This window comes from Abrus precatorius, unplaced genomic scaffold (assembly GCF_003935025.1).
Source record: "Abrus precatorius isolate BTA unplaced genomic scaffold, Abrus_2018 Scaffold4, whole genome shotgun sequence".
Taxonomy (NCBI): Eukaryota; Viridiplantae; Streptophyta; class Magnoliopsida; order Fabales; family Fabaceae; genus Abrus; species Abrus precatorius.
Genome location: NW_020874384.1, coordinates 3,380,163 through 3,401,541, shown reverse-complemented (window position 1 = coordinate 3,401,541; position 21,379 = coordinate 3,380,163). Strand labels below are relative to the sequence as shown.

Genomic DNA, 21,379 nt, shown 5'->3' with positions numbered 1-21,379 from the left:
CCCACCATTGGAGAAACCAATTAGAAAACTCATAACTTTTGATGAAATCCTAAGTCTTCTTAAAATAGATCAACCAAGAATGTCAGTTGAGATTATTTTGAAACTAGAAAACTTTTGTCCAGACGTCAACGTAGTCCCACTAGTTATAACCTGTTGGGTCATAAGGTTGAGAAAACTTTTTATAATAGTTTAAATTTTTTCCTAAATTTTTTGGAGTTAGAACCTTAAGAATTTATAACCTGCTGGGTCCTTTTGATCCTTGTAATGCTTGATAGAAACAGAATCTAAATCTACTAAAATAAATTCATAAAATTGTCAGGTTTTATTTAAGTTGATGGCCTGAAATAGAATCCTGGCAGGAAGACTTTAGATATTGCTTTATAGGGATTTTTGTTCCAAAATTAAGGTTTCATTTGTAATACTGAGGAGAATTTTTCCTTAGCTAGGTAATGAGATGGGTTTTGAGTTGCTTTGGAAACCTGCACTTGTTTGTCTTTTTGGAGTGTAATAGTTTTACTAGTCTCTCTAGGAAGGCTAATGGTTTGGTTTAAGGATTGAACTATGGTGTTTATGCTTGTTAAATCTAATTTCATTTCATCCTCTGAAGCTATATCTACCCAAGATTTGTTTGGTAAAATATTTAGGCTTCCTTGTTGGAGAGCTAAAAGGGTGCTAACAGGTAAAGTAATAGTCTGCTTTAGTTTTTTTAGCAGTTTTAGATTGGATTGAAAAAGATTTAGGCTAGTTGGATGAGTCTTTTTTGGGAATCACGGATTGTTGAGGAGATGACTCAATTATCTGGATGGCTTTCTGGGTGGATGACTTCAAAGAATTTGAATTGGAGTCTGCTGAGACAGACTTGAATTTTGATTTATTAAGAGTCAAGGCAAGCCTAACTCTTCCTCTGCCTGTGGTTCCTCCTCTGGAGGATGCTGCTGCCTTTCTAGGCATCTCACTTATCCTGTAAATATTCTCGGGTAAGGTAATTAGGAAAGAAATTTGAAGTGCCTTTGAGATATTCTATTTCGAAATCAAAAACACTTAAAATTGCTTGCCACCTTACAAAGATTTGACAGTTTTGAAACAGAGCAGATTGAAATTTTGAAACACATGAAACAATTGTCAAAACTTCTTTTTTGACAGTTGAATAATTCTGTTGTTAAAAATTTTAATATTTTGATGTGTATGCAATGACATGTTCATGAAAGTCGACTCTTTGTTTGAGAATGTCACCATAACCTATGTGAGAGGCATTAGTTTCGACAATTTTAAAAGCTTGAGGAATAGGGAGATAAAGACATTTTATCTCTTTGACTTTGTTTTTAATTTCTTTGACGGCATTGATATAAACGTTAGTCCAAGAAGGAAGATTCTTTTTAAGCCTGTCATGCAAAGGCTTAATGATATTGTTGAAGTGAAGAATGAATTCACCTACATAACTGAGACATTCTAAAAACCTTTGTAATTAGGTTTTGTCATGGATTCTATTTGAAAATTTATTAGCAAATTTAATAGATCTGCTAATTGAAATAATAGTTCTTTGATGAATATTATGACCAAAGAACTTAACATTAGTTTGAAAAAGATTGATTTTTTATTTTGACACAACAAGACCATTCTGCTTGACAATATTGATAAAAACATTTATATGTTTAAAATGTTGATCAATAAATTGAGAAAAAATTAAGATATCGTCAATGTAGACAATGACAAATTTGGAATAAGGATTGAAAATGTCATTTATGATTTTCTGAAATTTAGAAGGGACATTTTTTAGATCACTGCATTACATTCCATTTATATTGCTCAAAAGGAACTGTAAATACAGTCTTATACCTATCAGTTTCATCAATCTAGGTTTGCCAGAATCCAAACTTCATGTCAAATTTGGAAAAGATCTTAGCAGAGTTGAATATGTTAAGAAGATCTTTCTTATTAGGAATAAGATATCTAATCCATTGAAGAGCTTGATTGTGGGGCTTGTAATTGATTAGTAGCCTATGAATACCTCTTTCTAATTCTGTTTGTTTATTAACATAAAATGCAGAACAAGACCAAAGACTCTTACTTTTCCTAATCAATTTTTAGCTTAAGAGATTTTTGATCTCTTTAATATTGAAGGAGTTTTTCATTCATCTGAGTAGGTCTAGCTTTAGTGAAAATTTGACTTTCTTTAAAGTCTATTTCATAAAGAAAACTAACTATATGCTTCTTTCTATTCTAAAATGCATTGGGAAGATCAGAACATATAGAAGACTGAATGGTGGAAGGATCGAGAGAGGGATCCAAAAACTGTGTATACAGTTGAGGATAGCTTAAAGAAATTGATTAAGACTACCTATACCAATAAAATACATTTACTTTTTAGTGGCCTATCACTTAAGAACTTCAAAGTTAAGCATGCTTAACTTGAAAAAATTATGAGATGGGTGACCTTCTGGAAGTTTCTGGGAAGTGTGTAAGTGAGAACAAAGCACGCTGAAAAGTTTTGTATTAGTTTGTGAGGACAGTCATCAATCCTGAATAAGTTGTTAAGTTGTTACAAATAATGTTATAATATAAATCTTAATTACAAAATTTTAAAAAATTAAAACTTCTAACCTAAAAGTCTTTTAGTTGCTTCTACAAATTAAACTTCTTCCAATTTACAAAAAGTGCACACTGAATTTGGATATGTATACAAACTTCATATTAGGTAAAGATTTGTGGATAAAGGAGTGTATTAATTTTTTAAACAGCAGGATAAAAGATTGTATGACCGCGTAAAGCACAAGTCAAGTGTTAGATTTTTATTAACCGACACAAAGGCATCAAAAATTAGTAAACCGACACGAGTCTGAAATCATTCTTAACCGACATTTAAATGTCATATAGTTATTTGCCAACACAATTAACACGTGACAACAGATTAAGTGTTGATTTTTACCTAGACACTCTAATTTTAATAATTAAAAATTTAACCCTAAACACTAATAATTAAAAAAAAAAAATGTCTCAGTCGTATTTTTAGGACACTTAATTATTTTTACCCTTCGGAATATCTTTCCCAATAACTCTATAATGAAAATTCCTTTCTCTATTAACCTCATTCAGAGAAAATGCCTTAGTTTTAGTAAATGGAATGTGTTTCCATTAAGACCAAGAGGGGCAAACTTGATCTTAAAAATCAGTTATCTGACGAGAAATCTTTAAAATCAATCATTGAGCACAAAAAGATAAATGAACCAAACAACAAATTCATTGTCTACAGAGGACTATCTGCCACCATATCCACTGCTTTATTTATATTCATGTCTTCTTTCATTGCCAAGGTAATCCTATCCCTTTGACTAGTACTAGCAACAAATGTAACATATATCATGTTCTAGTGTGTATCATTTATATAAGAGTGTAACAATATTTATTTTCTTATTCAATATTTTTCAAACATTGTTAAATTTACTTATCTTAATAATTAGTTTTAAAATGATTTCATTCTAATAAATAATTTAGAAAATAATCATATTAGTGTTTAAAATCCCCTTAGTCACTCATTCGTGTTTTTTTTAAAACGGAAGAAAGAAATTGTGGAGAGGTGGTTTGGATTTGCAATTGCATGCTCACCGATAAATGGCAAAAGCTCATAAATGCTGTAGCTAGTAATGTCAGATGGTTTTGTACACGTAACATCGTGTGAGTTTTTTCTTTGGTCGTAAGATCATGTGTTCAACTTGGTTACAAAAGAAGGGCCGAAGCAACAAAAATGACACATGATTTTAGAAGCATAAATTATATACTTTATGAAATGTGTTCCTGAAAGTAATTTTTATTCAATTTGAGAAACATGTTTCTAAAGAAAACTGTATTCATTCAATTAACTCGTATTTTGGTGATGAAAGTCTTTTCATATCGTATCAAATAATTCATTACCTCATCATAAATTTTTTAAATTATACCAAATATAAAATAGAAAAAGGGAATATGTGATCTGTCTTTTACTATGCAGGAAACAACCTCTTAACAAGTAATATATGATTTAACTTTCAAGTTACTACATATGCTCAACATCGAAGAAGATGAGTTGAAAAATAAAAGGGTGTTTTGATAAAAACAAAATTTTAAAAATAGAAATGGTGTGATAAGTGAAAAGGTAGTTTCTAATGTTTTTTACACTGTGTTAATAGTATTTTTGTAATTTCTTTTTAGAAGGGAAAATTCCCCCTCAAGTTATTTGAGAAGGAGAGTTTTAGAAAGAAAAGAAGAGAAAAATAAATTTTATATTTTAAATATATTTAAAATTAATATTTATTTAAAATAAAATATATAAATTAATATATAAGCATAAACTTAATATATTAATCATTCATTTATCATCCTAAGTAATATATAATTATTTTAATTTATAATTTAAAATTATGTCCTCCGTTCCCTTCTCTCCCAAAACTTTCTCCCTCTCAAATATTCTCTTAATCTTTTTTTTTTTTTTCACAAAACTGTCCCTTTTCTCTACGTTGCCTTACAGCTTATTGGGTGTTGAACTGTTTATTGTTGTGAATTTTCTTTTCATAATTATGTGATCTGTTCTCTTTTCATGATTTTTTGTTTTTCCAAAAATTAAGGGATTGATAATAGGAATTGCTGCAGTTTTATCGCTTGAAGGATTCATAATTTGGCTATGATTTTACGCCCATAACACTACCCAATTTATGTTTCACTGCAAGATGAAGAAGAGTATTTAGAAATGCAACAAATATGACAACGTGCAGAAAGATCATGAAAGTAAATGATTAGAGAAAAGTTTGAAAAAATTAAATAAAAAATGATTGTTTTAAAATGTTAATGAAGGATAAATTTAGAAAAAATAGTTAAAAAATATTAAGAGTGGTGTTAAAAGTAAAAAAACGGAGTGTAAAAAGTAATCTCTGAAACTTGATTTGCTAGAAAAACAACGCTACTGTGCAAACTTTTTTCCTTCTCAAAAGCCTTTTTTTCTATATCCTTGCGTTTTTTTTGTTTTTTGAACACGCCCTTTTTCGTAAAGCATTTAGTAATAAGCTATTGGGTCTTATTTTTAGATGCAAAAAAGTAGGCCCAATCGGTCCAGCCCACCCGATAACGCCCGAAGAGACAGCATATCCCAGTTGTGAAAGCCTCCCTCCAGGGCTCCTGGTCCAGTTTCAATTTTCAACTCCATATTGGACCCAAACAAAAATTGTTATACGTCAATTTGGGTTATTATTTTGATTATAAAAATTATTGAAATGACATTAAAAATTGTGAATTTTAAAAATTATTTACTGGTCCTTGTAATTTTATTGAGATTGTAAATAAGTCTTTATAGTTTTTATTATTAAAATTACTGAAATGACATTAAAAAGATCTTGTGTTTACTCGGTAATAATTGTAAAACTTTCATTTATTTTCATTATATAATAAAAAACTATTGATAAAAAAATTTAATGCTTTTATATTTTTTTTATGAATGATTGAGTGTATATACTCTCCTTTTCTTTTTACGCGTTAGTTAAGGTTATTTTATACAGTTTGAACAAAATAACATTTTATTTTCTACAGCAATTATTATATAATTTCTATTTTTATCTTTAATTAATTATTCAAATTTTTTATTTATTAGTTTATAAAGAGTAAAAGTATAAATGTACAATGAGAAATAATAAATGTAATATGGGTTGAGTGTGATTCTAAAAAAATTACATCCTTAGTTACTAATGTCTAAGGTTGCAAACATCCATTATCTTGTATCATTGATAAGATTATGCACCTTTTTAAGAAAATTAAGTTTGTTAGGTTCAACCATATTTTAAGAGAAACTAATCAATATGTTGATTGATTAGCTAAGTTTAGGTATAAGGTTGGAATGCTTTCCTTTATTTTTTATCGAACTCTCTCTCCTTAAAGCTTCTATTAAGGCCTGATACTCAAAGTATTTTTTTGGTTTAGGTTGTTAACCTATGTGTTTGTTTTATATTTGAGCTTTTAAGTCCCTTTAATAGCAAACAATAAATAAATAATTTGTGAAATGACAAACAAAAAATTATTTTAAAAAAAAATAATGATAGATTAAAAAAAATCAAATGAGATAATATTTACTAGCATAAACTAATGTTTCAAACATCCTTAATAGTTTTATTCGAGCAAAAGACACACTCATCACAGTTATTGTACCTTAATAAGATTTGGATTCTCTACAATTTTGGCAAAAACTGCAATTTGTCTGCATTTGTTTAAGCAAATTTGAGAAAAAAGTTATTTTTGCTTAAGTTAAAATTGTAAAAAAATTTAAAACTTTATCTTCTTCCTCTATAAACTATATAAAATTTGAGAAATTTTTGTTTCTCATTAATAACTACCTATTTATCAAAGACCTTTGCATATATCATTCCACAAAATATTCTAAATATATTATTTAGTGGGATACTTATACTAAACATAAATAAAATAGAATCATTTGAAATTGAGTTAAATTATCGAGAATGATAATAAAAATTATAAAAATAATGACTTTAAAATTATTTTTAAAAAATAGTTGCAATATTACATATTCTAAAACCTTTAAGTTTTTGTTACATGAATACAAAGCGTGACTACGTGATGTTACATAAATATTTCTCAATTTTTTTATAATTTAAAAAAATATTTTTTTATAATTTTAGCTTAAGTAAAAATCATCTTTTGTCAAATTCATTTAAGTGAAACAAAATTTACTTAAATAAATTTAAACTGTAGGCTATAGTTTATGCCGACAGAGGAATCCACCTTAAAACACCTCATTATGCAACAAATGTCCCACCGGAGTAAATGTGAGTTTATATTTGAGGGGAGCATTAATTTTGGCTTCTAAAATGATAGGCGAAAGATATTAAGTCCCGATTTTAATAAAATTTCAACAAAATTTATAATTTTGTGAAAAATGTTTATTTTAATTTTTTTACAATATGAAAATCTAACACAGGAGTTGATTCAAATTAAAACATTCCCACCGAATATGGAATTTAGGAAAAGGTTAGTTGCATATAGTATTATCGCACGATGAATCTGAGAAATCCACAAAAGTGGACACCGTAGAACTGCAATTGTTCTATCAAGTTCCCCACTAACGCCACAAATTGGCAATGGAATGGTTTAAAGTTTGCAATCAAAGTTGAACTATGCCTCCTAAACCGGCAATACTTTTTAAAGCCCCTAAATATGCGATACTACAAATGTCATCAAGTGTAAACACAATAACGATAGAACCATGAATATCGTACAGAATATTCAAGCACAGCTTTAGTGGATGATAGAAAGTGAATTAACCGTCTAATTGCCTAGAACAAACACATATTGACATTAAAGTTATTGTCCGTTTTACTTTATTTTGCTGATTCAATGCTTTCACTAAAGTTGTTGTTCACCTTCCAAATCATGATGAGGATGCAGGATCAGATCTCATTCTTTCGATGCTAATTCGACAGGTATTCTATGCTAAAGCTAATGAAATAATAAAATGTTCCTTCCAAATCTTGAACATTCTCGTTGAGTTGATGATGCCTGTAAGCTGTGCCGTTACGAGAAAACGAAGTTAGGAACGAAGGGGACTAAGAGCGTGAAAGAGACTTGGAATGCTTTTTCTGGATGGATATTCCACTTCCCAATAAGCACAAACTTTGGACTAGGCTGTTCACGCACTCTAATCTTATCACAGGTTAATTATTATTTTTTCCCGTAACTTACGCTAACATTTATTGTTCTTTATTTCCTAAGATGGTGGCAACATGCCTTGCTCAAAAAGAACCAAATCCTTTTAATTTTTGTCGCAAACTCTTGTTTACTGAGGATATTCAATTTTAGTGAGAGGCCAATCCGTTTTATAAATAAATATTATCGATATGAGTTTTGCTTCTCAACACAGAATAGTTTTTACCTCTCAACATGTTTTTAAAAATTTAATAACATATTTATAAAGATATGAAACTATTTATTATCCGTAAAGTTGTTTTCACGGTTGATTGTTTTCTTTTTGAATTTCATTCAATAAGCATAGAGTGAGTTGATTCGGTAAGTGCAAACGCAAATAAATCGAAAGATTCTTGTCAGCGCACTTGCCTGAGTCTAGTTGCGCAACGAACATTACGCGCATCTTCTATTCCAGAAATAAAATGAATTGAGTCAGCATCTTATCAAAGACCACAAAATGTCACAGAGGAAGACCACAAAATTGTGGTCAACACACCCAACTTACGCGCAAAGAATCCCCGTCCAAATTTCAAGAGGTGCCGCCACTAAGTTACCCATCAAGAATATGACACATTGCGTATCCTCTTTCTTTTTCTTTTTTAATTTCAATTTTTCAGGAATCTCTTCCATTGAGTCCAAGTAATGATCGCATATTAATACAATTTCAAATATATTTTCAAGTTTTGTTATACTTATCTGTTAAAATTAAATTTCACCATTTAAAATAATAATTTATCAAAAATTAATATATTATCATATATTTTACTTAAAATTTTGTTTTATTTTTTACTAATTTAAAATCAATTATATTTACAAAAAAAAAAATTCAATCCAATGTAATACTAAATTGGCCTTATTTTATATTTTATACATTCTTTTTCGTCAAAAGAGCTAAATCCATTTTACTCGTACCAACTAATTTTAAGAGCATGTTACGATACTGACCAAAAAATAGTTTTAATGAAATCATGTTATCAACGAATACTCTTCATTTTAAAATATTACTCTCTCTAATCATCTATCGCCTTAGAAAATATATTTATCATCTAATTTTATGTGTCTTCCAATTTCATTTACGTGAAATGGAAGAGTATTGAATTAACACGCTAAAAAGGTGACTTCATGACATGTAATACTGTTCTAAAATTTTAAATTAAATTCCAATACAGCATATTAAAGAATAATTATTTTGAAACAAATGAAAAAATAATAATAACTACAATTAATAAAACTCACCGATATTTTTTTTAAAAAAGTTTACGTCAACTAAGAAGAATTCTCTCATAGGATTGTGTTATGACTGCTTTTGCCTTTACACACTGCATACAAATAATCAAGTAATCAACTACAACCCCTAACGATGGCCCTACCAAGGTTACGTTTAAAAATACATTAAGAAATTAATAAGAGAAAGTTTTAACTAATTACGTATCATGAGTAATTTAGTATTACACCATTTAGCCTGGGAAGATAATTTTAAAGGGGAGAAAGAAAAGGAAACAAAACCAACAGAAGGGAGAAAAAATAAAAAACAAAATTCTGCCAACAACGTTAACTTTTTATTCTAAACACAATAAAAATTGGTTACACTAGGAACATGAAAAGCTACAGGGCAGAAACGAAGAAGAGTGCGATTCAAGATGGGGATTGGGGGAGAATGCAAAAACAAAAGGCAGAGGATTCTCTCCGTCCTGCTTCTTACATCCCTTACTAAACAAAAAAACAACGAAAGAGAATGGTAAGAAAAAGGATAGTTTGAAACACAACCAAATCAAGCACAGCAATAGGACCACTGCTCCTCTTCTCCGGCAGCAGCAGAGTCGGCGTTAAAATCATCACCGGAGCAGTAGTAAAATCCATTGTTATTAACGGCATTCAAGCAACAAGAAGAGGAGGTAACAAGGTAAGGCATGTTGTCGAAGGAGCGCGCAAGGCTATTAGCCAGCACAGTTGCATTAAGCGCACCCTTCTCAACCTCCTCTTGTTCTTGTGCCCTGTGCTTCAGCGTCTCAAACATCACCTCCGGCTGGTGCTGCATCACTCGGAGAACATCCCCACAAGAGGGCCCTGACACTGCACGTGTCACAGCGAACCCGTGCGGGCCGTCACTCTGCAACACCCTAACAACGCTGGGCCCACCAAAGAGGTTGTGGACACCGCCAAGCGCCTCCTCATAAGCCCCGCCCAAGAACATTCCCAAATAGTACTTTCCCCTGCCTTCCAATTCATGCAGGGGCAAGCTCGACTCTTCTCCTATGAACTTGTCTATCCTCCCATCACTGTCACATGTCAAGTCCGACAGAACCCCCCTCGCCGTTGGCCTCTCCTCCAGACGGTGAATCGGAACTATTGGAAACAATTGCTGGAAGCCCCAGAAATCAGGAACAGAAGTGAACACCGAGAGATTCACGTAGTACGTCTGCACTGGATCCTTCGCCCCTATTGCATTCTTTATCAGCTCACACAAACCATCCACTGCTGCGAGCTGTTCCATCCCCAGAGTCCCATGCTTGAACTGTTCAACGCACCGTTCCTTGAACTGATCCGTGTAGAGCAAGCAAGTTTCGTACTCACCTCGAATAGTAGCTGCTGATATATTCTGGTAATCCACGCGAGCATCTTCCGAGAGTCCTTCTCCCAGATACTGTAATCCTAAGGAAGACAATGCAGGAGTTCCATATTTTCTAGCGCCAATGGCCTCAAAAACAAGTACAGAGTGATGAGACACGATGGCTCTCCCACTCTCGCTGCAAATCACAGGATGATTCATGTTCCTGCTATCGCAGACATACTTCACTGCGTGAACAACAGCTGCAGCATACTCTTCGAGACCGTAAGCAACAGAGATATCAGAATCGCTGGATTTGGATCCATCGTAGTCTATGCCCAAACCACCGCCAATATCAATCACTCGCATCTGTGCACCCAAACGAATAAGTTCACAATAGATCTGTGCAGCTTCTCCTACGCCGTCGGCGAGCAATGCGGTGGAGGGAATCTGAGAGCCAATGTGGAAATGCAGAAGCTGTAGGCAATCGAGCATGTCCACTTGTTCAAGCTTCTTCACAATGCGCAGAATCTGAGAAGTGGTCAATCCGAACTTGCCTTTGTCCCCTGAAGTTGATCCAAAGTGGCCAGAATGTTTGGTCCTCAGCTTCGCGCGAACGCCAATCACGGGACGAATGCACAGTTTGGAGCTGATATCAATTACCATATCCAGCTCTTCTTCCTCCTCCAGAACGATGACGGTGTTCAAAGCGAGTTTTCTGGCAACCAGAGCAAGAGAAATATACTCGCTGTCTTTAAAACCGTTGCAAATCAGAAGGGCCTCTCTGTTGCCTTTGCACAAACAGCTCATAGCAAGAAGCAGTTCGGGTTTCGAACCTGACTCCAACCCGAACCGGAACGGAGACCCGAACTCAACTATGTCCTCCACGATGAACCGGTCCTGGTTGCACTTCACGGGGTAAACACCCTGGTAATGAGACTCGTACCCCTGCGATCGGATGGCGCAGTTGAAAGCGCTCTGAAGGGACTCCAAGCGGTGTTTCAGAATGTCAGGGAAACGAACGAGAAGCGGAAGCTGCAACCCGAGTCCGCCACAGCATTTGGGGTCCGAAGCCTTCTTCACCACTTTCAACAGATCAATCTCCTGGTGAGGCAGAGTCCCCAAACCGTGGGGCCGGACGGAGATGTCGCCGTCGGGGTTAACAGCGAAGTAGGGAGGGCCCCAGCGGTCGATCCTGTATAGGCTGGAAGACAGAGAGGGGGACCAGAGGGAGTTCTCGTCGGTAGTGACGCCGGGAAATGTGACCGGCGGCGGAAGAGAAATGTCCCCGGCGAGAGCATAGCCTGGAGGAGCAAGTGCTGCCGCAGCATCAACGCAACAAGCTAAGGCGGGCATCTCTTCCGCAAAGGAATAAAAAAGAAAAAAAAGAAAAATGAAAAATAAGGGTTAGGGTTTTATTTTCTCGATGTAAAGGTGGGAGCTTTGAAACCCGCCGAGGCCGAGGCCCCGGCTACTCCCCCAAAAGAAGACAGAGAAAGATGTATTGAAAACGGGGAAGGCTGTTTCTCTCTCTCTCTCTCCCTCAATACCCACACCTACACCCTCAGAAGAAGGATTTAGGCGCGGTGGCTATGGAGATGGGAATAACGACAAATGGAACCAAGGAATCAAGCACACGTTTCGGATGATTAAAATAAAATAGAGAGAATTGGAAGGAATGCAGAAAGAGGAGGAGCAATTAACGGAAAGAAAAAAGGGGGGGAACAGAGGGTGCGTGATTGGAAGAGAAAATGTGTCACGAAAGGTGGAAGTGAGCGAGAATTGCATGGGTGGGGAGGGGAATTTATATAGGAAAGGAAGAGGGAGGGCGCTTAGTTGGGCCCTGGACCCGGATCCTCCACTCCCAACGGAACATATCACTCTATTCAAATTCTCGTGTTTTTATCAGTTTCATAACCCTTCAAGACAATTAATCAGCGACGAGTTGCCGCGTGGCTTCATTGCTGCGGGCCCCCCTTCCTTTTGTTTTAGTCATACTATATCGCCTTCTCTTTCATTTTATCGCCTTCTCTTTTACTTATCGCCCTTCCGCTTCCCCTGGGATTCTGCGGTGTAAATATCGCGATAACTTTACCTGACATTTTGTTTCACGAAACCGCTACGAAGTTTCCCTGTGCGGTGTGATTGCCATCCCCCTTCCATTCTGACACGTCCTCGTCTCATTCCCTCCTTTACTACCCCTAACAACAAGTTTTATTTCTTTTTCTTACCGTTCAAAACTTGACTTTTCTTAACATCATTTATTATTATCAATTTTATTTACTTTTTAATGACATTTGTTTTTATTTACATATTTACGATTTTTTCCAGGTTCTTTTCTTAATTTATGCTTCGATTACAAATTCTTTAGTTTAATTTTAGCGTTGTTCCCGTTTTTCACACTATAACAATTTATAATCACCAGTTGAGAGATATTTTATCCGGGGGAAAACAACATGTGAATGTATCGAGAGAAATTGAGTATTTTATCCCCGACAAAATCTGCATTGTTCGAGATTCAATTGTTTTACAAAATGAAAGGGTCTGGCTCATTTAAATCCGGGATACTAAGACTGATTTTGAGATCTATCTGTAGAAAACCATAAATATTGTTCATTTTATAACAATTTCATTGCTCAAAGAAAAAAAAATGTTTTTACCATGTAAATTTTAAAAAATAAACTCACTTTTATACCTATTAAATAGTATAAATATACCGTTAACGTGTATTTAAATGAAGGATAAAATAGAACAAAATTTAAAATATATGTTATTTAAGTAAAATAAATAAATATTGAAAATTTTTCAATCACTTATTTAAATAAGTAAAAGGATACGAATTAATTAATTTGTGGTATAGATTTTATACTTGCATTATATAAAAATATTCTATAATAATAAAAATATATTTAACGGATCCTTATACTCTCAGATACTTAAAATATATTTTTAAAAGCTAATGTTGAACCAAAAAGTATATTAATTGCTGCTAAATATGAGAATATGCGGAACAAGTAAACATGATATATGAGATGAATTTTGGGGTTTTTTTTTTATCTATTTGTCATTCTATCTACCTATTTATCTCAGGTAAAATAAAACATTATGAATAATTAAAATTAAACTATTAAATCGTATGATATTTATATAAAACTTTTCAATTGTTTATGTATAATTATATGATCAATATCTTATAACATATATACTATAACAGTAAAATTATTTTAAAAAATAAAAACATTTGGCTTTTTTTCTTGCATGCAATAATACGTCTTATTCGAACTATAGAATGTAAAATATACGGGAGAGTCTATTTTAACAGGACCGTTCAAGCAATTCATAGGGGGAATAATTTGTTTGGAAACTGGTGTACTGGCTTTGCCCACCTTTTCCACGTGCTCATGTATAATAGTTATTCTCTTTTATTTTAAATTTTATTTAATATTATGTGTACATCTTTCAAAAATGGCTTATTTATTTTTTTAATATTTTTTAAAAAACAAATTCTTAAAATAATATTTTCTAAAAACAAATTTTTTGAAGTCTTTTTTGCCACGTCAAAAACTGTTTTGCATGCTGTCTTGACGAAATATATTTTTTTTATTTTTTAAATGTTATTTCATCTTTAATAAAGACAAAACTATTAGACTGCGCCATGTGGCATGAGTTTTGCTTACTGCATAGACCAAACTCAAAAAATGGTGTCATGTGTCATGATTTGGATCAATTTATGAAAGTGGTTAAAAAAATTATATTTTAATATTTAATTAAAATTTATTAAAAATATAAAATTTAAGAATAAAAAAATTATATAATTTTTAATTAACTTATTAGGAATTAATCCAAATCATGACATATGACACCATTTTTTGAGTTTCATCTCTGCAGTAGGCAAAATTCATCAGATGATAACACCTGACGCAGTCTGATAGTTTCATCTTTACTGAAGATGAAATAATATTTAAAAAATAATAAAAAAATATATTTCGTCAAGACAATATGCGAAACAGGTCTTAACGTAGCAAAAAGACCTCAGACAGGGAATATGTTTTTAAAAAACATTATTTTAAGATTTTTTTTTAAATATTAAAAAAATAAATAAGCCTTTAAAAATTATTAATTTTATTAATTATTATAATAGAATAACTTAAATTCATTAAAAATTTTATTAAAAATACTGATAATTGATAAAAATAATAATATTGGAGATAATACAATAATTAATTGATAAGTATTCATATAAAATATGTATATTATTTTAAAAAAGGTAATTAATTTGTTTATACTCAAATAAAACAATTGAAATAGATAAAAAGGATATAAACAACATTTAATCTTAGACAAGAGGAAGTACTAAATATGAACGAAAATATTTATTAAAAATTATAAAAATGCAAGTAATATTTATTAAATAAAAAATATGTTTAATATGATTGTAAGAATTTAATTTTTATGTACTGTAAAAAATTTTATTTTATCAATTAACTATAATATATCGTAAATATAATGTTTATATTAACTATTGTATACATTATTAATTTATAGTGTAAATAAATATTTATATTATTATCATATTTAAATTAAACTTAAAATTTTGAATTAATTTTAATTAATAGTAAAAAAGGTTAAAAAAACGTTTAAAAAATGTACAAATATTTATGAAACGTGTCAATATAAGTTTTTTTTTTTTATTTCTCATGAAAATCTAAGAATATTATATATTTGGACCACAGTGATTAAGATTTGATAACTCATGAGATAAGACTAAATCAATTTGTTAATGCTAAATTTTAATTTTGATACAATATATGTTAAACCATAAAAAGAATACATATATTAAAATAAAAAATAATATAGTATTTTGTTTTATAAAAAAAATTTTCCAAACAAAGTAATCTATAGGATATCGACTCAGGTTATACAATAACAAACAAACAAAAAGTATAACGGGATTACATTCTCAAAATATATTTACTTTGAACTAAGTTGCTTAGTAAAACGCGTGGTAAACACTCCTACTATTAAGTTACTTATACGTTGAATAAATGTTTTATTTTTAAAAAGTGAACAATATAATTTCTAATATTAAATACAACAAGAACAATGTACTTGAAAATATTTTTTTTATTGTTATAGTAAATATAAAATTTCATTATATTAAATGATATTCTGAGGATAAAAAAAAACAAATTACAATGTATTAAATTCATTTTTTTAAAAAGACATTTTTTATAATTAAATTACCCCTATGCTGTGCAGACTATCCTCTAATATAACGTTTGACTCAAATTTTTGTTAAAATTTGAATTATTGCATAATTTTAATAATCGAGAGTTGTTTATTCACGTGGTATGATGTTAACACACTATGACATTAAATTTTGTTCGTTGAGTATTTTTCCATGTGTCTGTGGCAATTTTAATTTGCTCCCACGTTTCTTTCCTTGTTCTGTATTTTATGAGGATCCTGCTTATTAAAATCGAGTCTTAATTTTGGATGTTATAAAACTATATAATTTTTTTATTTTCATAAAAGTGTATTTTTATTATTATTTTGACATATATTTGAAGTTTTTATATTAAATTAAAGCAAATCAATATAATAATTTTCTTAATTTACCGTTCAATTAAAAGTTATTAGTATTTCAAAGAATTGATTAATACTTTGATTTATTCATTTCGTATTAATTGTAATAAGATATTTACAATTTTATCCAGACAATTTAATATTTAAATTGATATTTCATATTTGCAAAACTTAAGTGTCTATGTTTTGACATTTTGATTGGTGTTATGGTCGTTCGAATAACTCTAATTAAATTAAATTGGTGTTTTTTAAATATTTGACTTTTTTATAAAAGTAACTGAACATTACGTAGGATATTTGCTAGTCATAATACAACATATATCTATCTAAGTGTGCGTAACTTATAGTTGAGCTTCAAGAACAGCAGGTTATTTCTAGCTAATTTTAATAAATATTATGCTTTTAATTTATTTCAGCAAAGTTTATAATTTAATTTATTATACAAATTATTATTTAAATTCTATTAGTACAATCTTAATTAAATTATATAAAAAAAATTCACCCTAATAACACAGTTCGTAATGCTCTATTTTTAACACACTGATTTTTGCTGTTGCTGCGTGGCCATCGTCAAATAAGTGGTATGGTCATTATAATAATTTAAGAATCATGGGTGACCTGAACAGACATTAATTATATTTACGTATTCGTGTTTTCAAAGTATTAATTTATCAACTTAAAATAAATTTTTAAATAATAATAAAAATAATTTTATATTATAAATGATAATACTTTACTTGAAAAGTAGAACATTTAATGAAATAATTTTTTTTACAACAAGTCCCGCATATTTTTCAAGATTAAATTTAATTGAGAACAATTTGTAAAGTGTATTTTCTCTTACTGTAATTGTTTTAATTTTTACTTTTAATTATTAATAAATTAACTAATTTAATAAAAGAATGTTCTTTAAATAGATAAACTAATGAATTCAACAATTAATAATTAAGATCTCCTCCAGAAATGATTGAGCAGAGGGTATCCATTTCCGATACCAATAATGTTGTCATGCATGACAACTTTTTAAAAAATTATAAATTAAATATTATACAGTTTCATACTTTGAACTTTGAAGAGAATTCCCATCTTGAATTTGGATCCTATATAGCTAGTTTTTACCGTACATTTTTATACTTAATTATTGTATAATAATTAAAAAAGTAAAAACCAATGAAACGTTTGAGAATCGTGAATGATTGTTTGGACAAAATATCTATAATGGACCCAAAGGAATATTTAATCTGTTAAAGAAAAAATAAAAATAAAAATAAAAATAAAAAGATGGATAGGTACGCAGGGGAGGTTGCCAACTGGGTGAGGTTGAACGAGCAATAGCATGGCCCATCAATTAACAAACACATGAACATCACCTTCCTCAGTTCTCACTTCTCCCACTCAGTCATACACACTCCCCGTGTCCACTGCCACGCCATGCCTTGAGTCTTTGGTCCATATCACATTTAAAGTAATAAAGGGACAAATATTAAGTATTACTTTTTAATTAGAAATACATTTTTGTTTCAATAACTTAGGTTAATTTTAAATATCTATCAATTATTCAAATAAAACACCACTTTATTATTATTATTATTATATTAAATTTATATTTTAATATATTTAAATTATATATTTATTCGTTTATTTAAAGATTTAAACTATTAATATATTTAAAGTCGTTTTTTAAACCTTTAAAAATGTATTGTTATTGTGTAGACTTTTAAATAAGCTTTTAGTTTTGATTAAAGTTTTAAAAAATATATTTTAGTTTTAAAAATAATTTACATGAAACAAATAAGTCAATGTGCGAAATAAATCAGACTTAAACCTTTGAAAACTTATCCTAACTCATCAATATCTACTGCTGATGAAATTATAAAATTGCAAATACTTAAAATAACAAAGGAATATGTTATAATATTAAAACACAAATTCAAAACAATTTAAACATCTAAGAAGATTGTAATTTTTTTTTTGAATATACAAAAATTCTTGAACAATAATAATTTTATTCTCCAGGAAAATATAGGTTTAAATAAATAAACAAAAAAAATTTATTGGATGTAGCTTTGTAATTTTTATTTTTTAAATAGTTTTTAAATTGTTAATTTGGAGTCATTAAATCATATTGCATAATTTTTACATTGTAGTATCTCTATGAAACTGCGGTACATGTTGTTTGAATGATTTGACGTTAATTTATATTTACCTAAAAAATTGCACCAGACTTTATTAAGCATGTGTGTAATTTAATATGAAAAAAAAGAAATAAAGGAGAGTTATAATGGTATAGTTTGTAGCAGTATGGATAAATTGGTTTCAATCGAATAATATTTTTTTTAATAATGATGTGTTAAATGTTAGTAAAATATTTAATTCTATTAAGTATCGTTTTTAGAAGTAACTTGTATTAGAACTTTTGAAAAAATTAATTATATATATGAATTGGAATATTGTTAATTTCTGGGTTAAAGTACTCTTATACTCTAAATTTATCCTTCATAAAAGGTTAATATTTAACAAAAAAAAAACAAGAATCATTAAATAATGACTAAGCAAATAGTATTTTATATTATTAAAGTGAAATGTTAATTTTAAACTTACCAAAACTTAAAAAAAACAATTAATCTTCTAAAAGTATTTTTTAATTAGTCTTTATTAAATTTTTGTTTTGGTCTTAGTTATTAAAAAAATTAAAGTTTTTAAAAATAAATCATTTTATTATGTGTTGAATCGATATTTTTAATTTATATAGTATCGTTTACCTCATCCTTCTCCTAGGAGTAAATAAGTTAGAGTTATCTTATCTCAAAATATTATTTTTTAAAAAAAATTCAAGATTAATAGAAGAAACTGCATTTTCTAGATAAGAAAACTTTTTTTTTACTGTTATTTTAACCTCATATTTATATTTTTTTACTTTTTTTTCTTATAATAATAAAAAAATTAGAAAAATTAGAAAAATTACATGTTAAATGTAATGATATAAAATTATTTTATTTAAAAGTTTACAAAACTAAAACAAAAATAAAATACATCAAGAAGGACTAATTTTTTTTAAAAAAAGTATATTTTTACAAGACTAAAATTAGAATAAAAATTTAATAGAGACTAATTTTAAAAAGACGTATTTTTAGAGACTAATTATGTATTTAAATTTTATCACATTTGAAACTAGTATTTTATGTAAAATACTGTTTGTTTAGTTATTATTTGATGAAAATTTTTTGTAAGATTAAATACAAGAAATTTTTTTTATAAAGACTGATTTTAAAAAAATTATATTTGTAATATTTAAAAATATAAAAAATATATATTATTGCACAGAAATATATTAAAAAACAGAAAAAAAATTAAAAAGAAAAGTGTTGAAGCAACGCTTCCAATAAAGGTAGTGTGCCATTATCGTGTTTCTAAACATGTTTAGAAATTATTTAAAAAATTTACAATTTTTTGAAATTATTAATTTATTTTTAAATAAATTAATGGTGAGGAGATGAGGGAAAAAAAAAGTAGATATAACGGGAAACTTTTGGACGTGTAATATTCAAAAAATACAAAATAGCCGGGTTGTAAAAAATATTCTCTCCCAACTCGGGGTAATTTATTTGAATATTGTAATCTAAAAAACAAATTATCACTTTATGGTTGATTTGAAACAATTTTTCACTCTGGGTATTTTGGGCGACGTGTCCACAAGTTTCGACAAAACGTTGGCGATTATAATTTTTAATTATAATATTGTTAATTGAATTTCACCAACCGAATTGCGAAATGTATAAGCATTTGACATGTTTCACGTAAAGTAGAGTTTTGCATATTTGATGGCGAGAATTTTTTTTAATATATTTTTAAATTATTTCACCACAGGACTGGCGAAACAAATAAGAGGTCAACATGTGTCAACAGTTAGTAGCGAAATTATCAAAAAAATCGCCCACATCACTGCGAAACTTACAGACTCCAATTGCAAAATTTGAACACTATATATACTCCAACCCTCCTTTCATTTTCACCGCAGAAGGGCACATTAGAAGAAAATCAGGTATGTGTAATTTAATAATTTTATTATTTAATTTTTAATGTATGAATTTAGTTATATTTAATTAATGAGTATTGTTTATTTTATTTATGTTATTATTGTAAAGTTTAAATATTAAATAAAGTTTATTTGTACAAAATGCAGGATGAGTGAGATTGTTATTATTATATATTGGAATGGTAGAATCTATGAAGGAAATGAAGGAGTAAGTTTTGAAGGAAGTAAAAAAGTAATTCAGATAAAACGAGGAATAAGTTATGAAATATTGAAAAGAAAAATTCATGTGAAACTTAATCTTAACCATAATCAAGTGATTTCTAGATTAATTTCTCGTTTTTTTATTGATGAGAATATTAGACAGTATACAGCTTTGGATATATGTGATGATGAAGATATTGATTGCATGATAAGTGCATTTCAACAACAATCTAGTAGAAATATTATTGAGTTATACGTAAATATTGTTGTTGGTGGAAGTTCATCAATGTCCTTCCAGACGATAAATTTAAATTTATCACTTTCACAACAAAATGATAGGACCCTTGTGAGTCGTGATTATAATGAAGGTAAAATTATTTTTGTTCTAATATCTTTTAAGTAATATATGTAATTGATTGAATTAAAACTGATAAATTTGTTGTAATAAAGGAGTTAGGAATGATGTTGATGAAGATAATGAACACTCAGATTATGAGAGTTACACTGATGGAGATGATGAAACAGAAATTTCGTTAGGCAGTTCTTCTTCTACTGATGTTAAAGGCGAGTTTAATTCCAACTTACATATACAAGTAATCGAAAATGTAGGAGGTAATGTGAAATAATTATAAAGAATTTGTTTTTTGTGGTTATTTATTTATATATTAATGATAAATATAATGCAGGAGATACTGTAATTCCTTTTTGGAATGTTACTCCAAAGTATAAGTATATTAATTGGAAATATCTTGATCAAGAAATGAATGAAGAACATCTTCAAGAAGTCAATTCATGGGTTGAAGGAGATCCTTTATTTGTTGGCTTATTTTTTGACAGTAAAGAAGATGTGAAGAATGCATTAAAACATTACGCAATGAAAATTCATCAAAGTTATTTTGTGGCTGAGTCTAAACCAACATGTTTGTACGTTAAATGCTTAAATCATACCTCTGGTTGTCCATGGAGAGTGAGGGCTTCATTGTTGAAGAATTCAAACAAGTGAAAAATTACTAGGTGGAGTGGTTTACATACATGTGTCAATATGATAATTTCTCAAGATCATCAAAAGTTAGATTCTAATTTAATTTGTTCATGCATTCTTGGTAAGTAAAATATCAAGTTTTTTATTTTATTTTTATAATGACATTGTTATTCATTGATACAAGAGCGAATATGTGCTCAGTTTGAATATAAAATTTCATATAAAAAAGCTTGGAAGGCGAAGCAAAAAGTCATTGTTAAAGTATTTGGTGATTGGAATGAATCAGATGCTACCTTACCTCATTGGTTAG

The 21,379-nt window shown here is 29.5% G+C and overlaps 1 protein-coding gene across 1 annotated transcript; it reads right to left on the bottom strand.

The window, feature by feature from the left end:
* Window positions 1-9,259: 9,259 nt before the first annotated feature.
* LOC113865971 (arginine decarboxylase-like) lies at window positions 9,260-12,162 on the bottom strand. The gene has a single exon (XM_027500812.1). The coding sequence runs from the start codon at window positions 11,618-11,620 to the stop codon at window positions 9,488-9,490; it is 2,133 nt and encodes a 710-aa protein (XP_027356613.1). The 5' UTR covers window positions 11,621-12,162; the 3' UTR covers window positions 9,260-9,487.
* Window positions 12,163-21,379: the final 9,217 nt, after the last annotated feature.

Bases quoted from the DNA above. Each gene is read 5' to 3' on its own strand.
- LOC113865971 (XM_027500812.1), bottom strand. From the start codon at position 11,620: ATGCCCGCCTTAGCTTGTTGCGTTGATGCTGCGGCAGCACTTGCTCCT.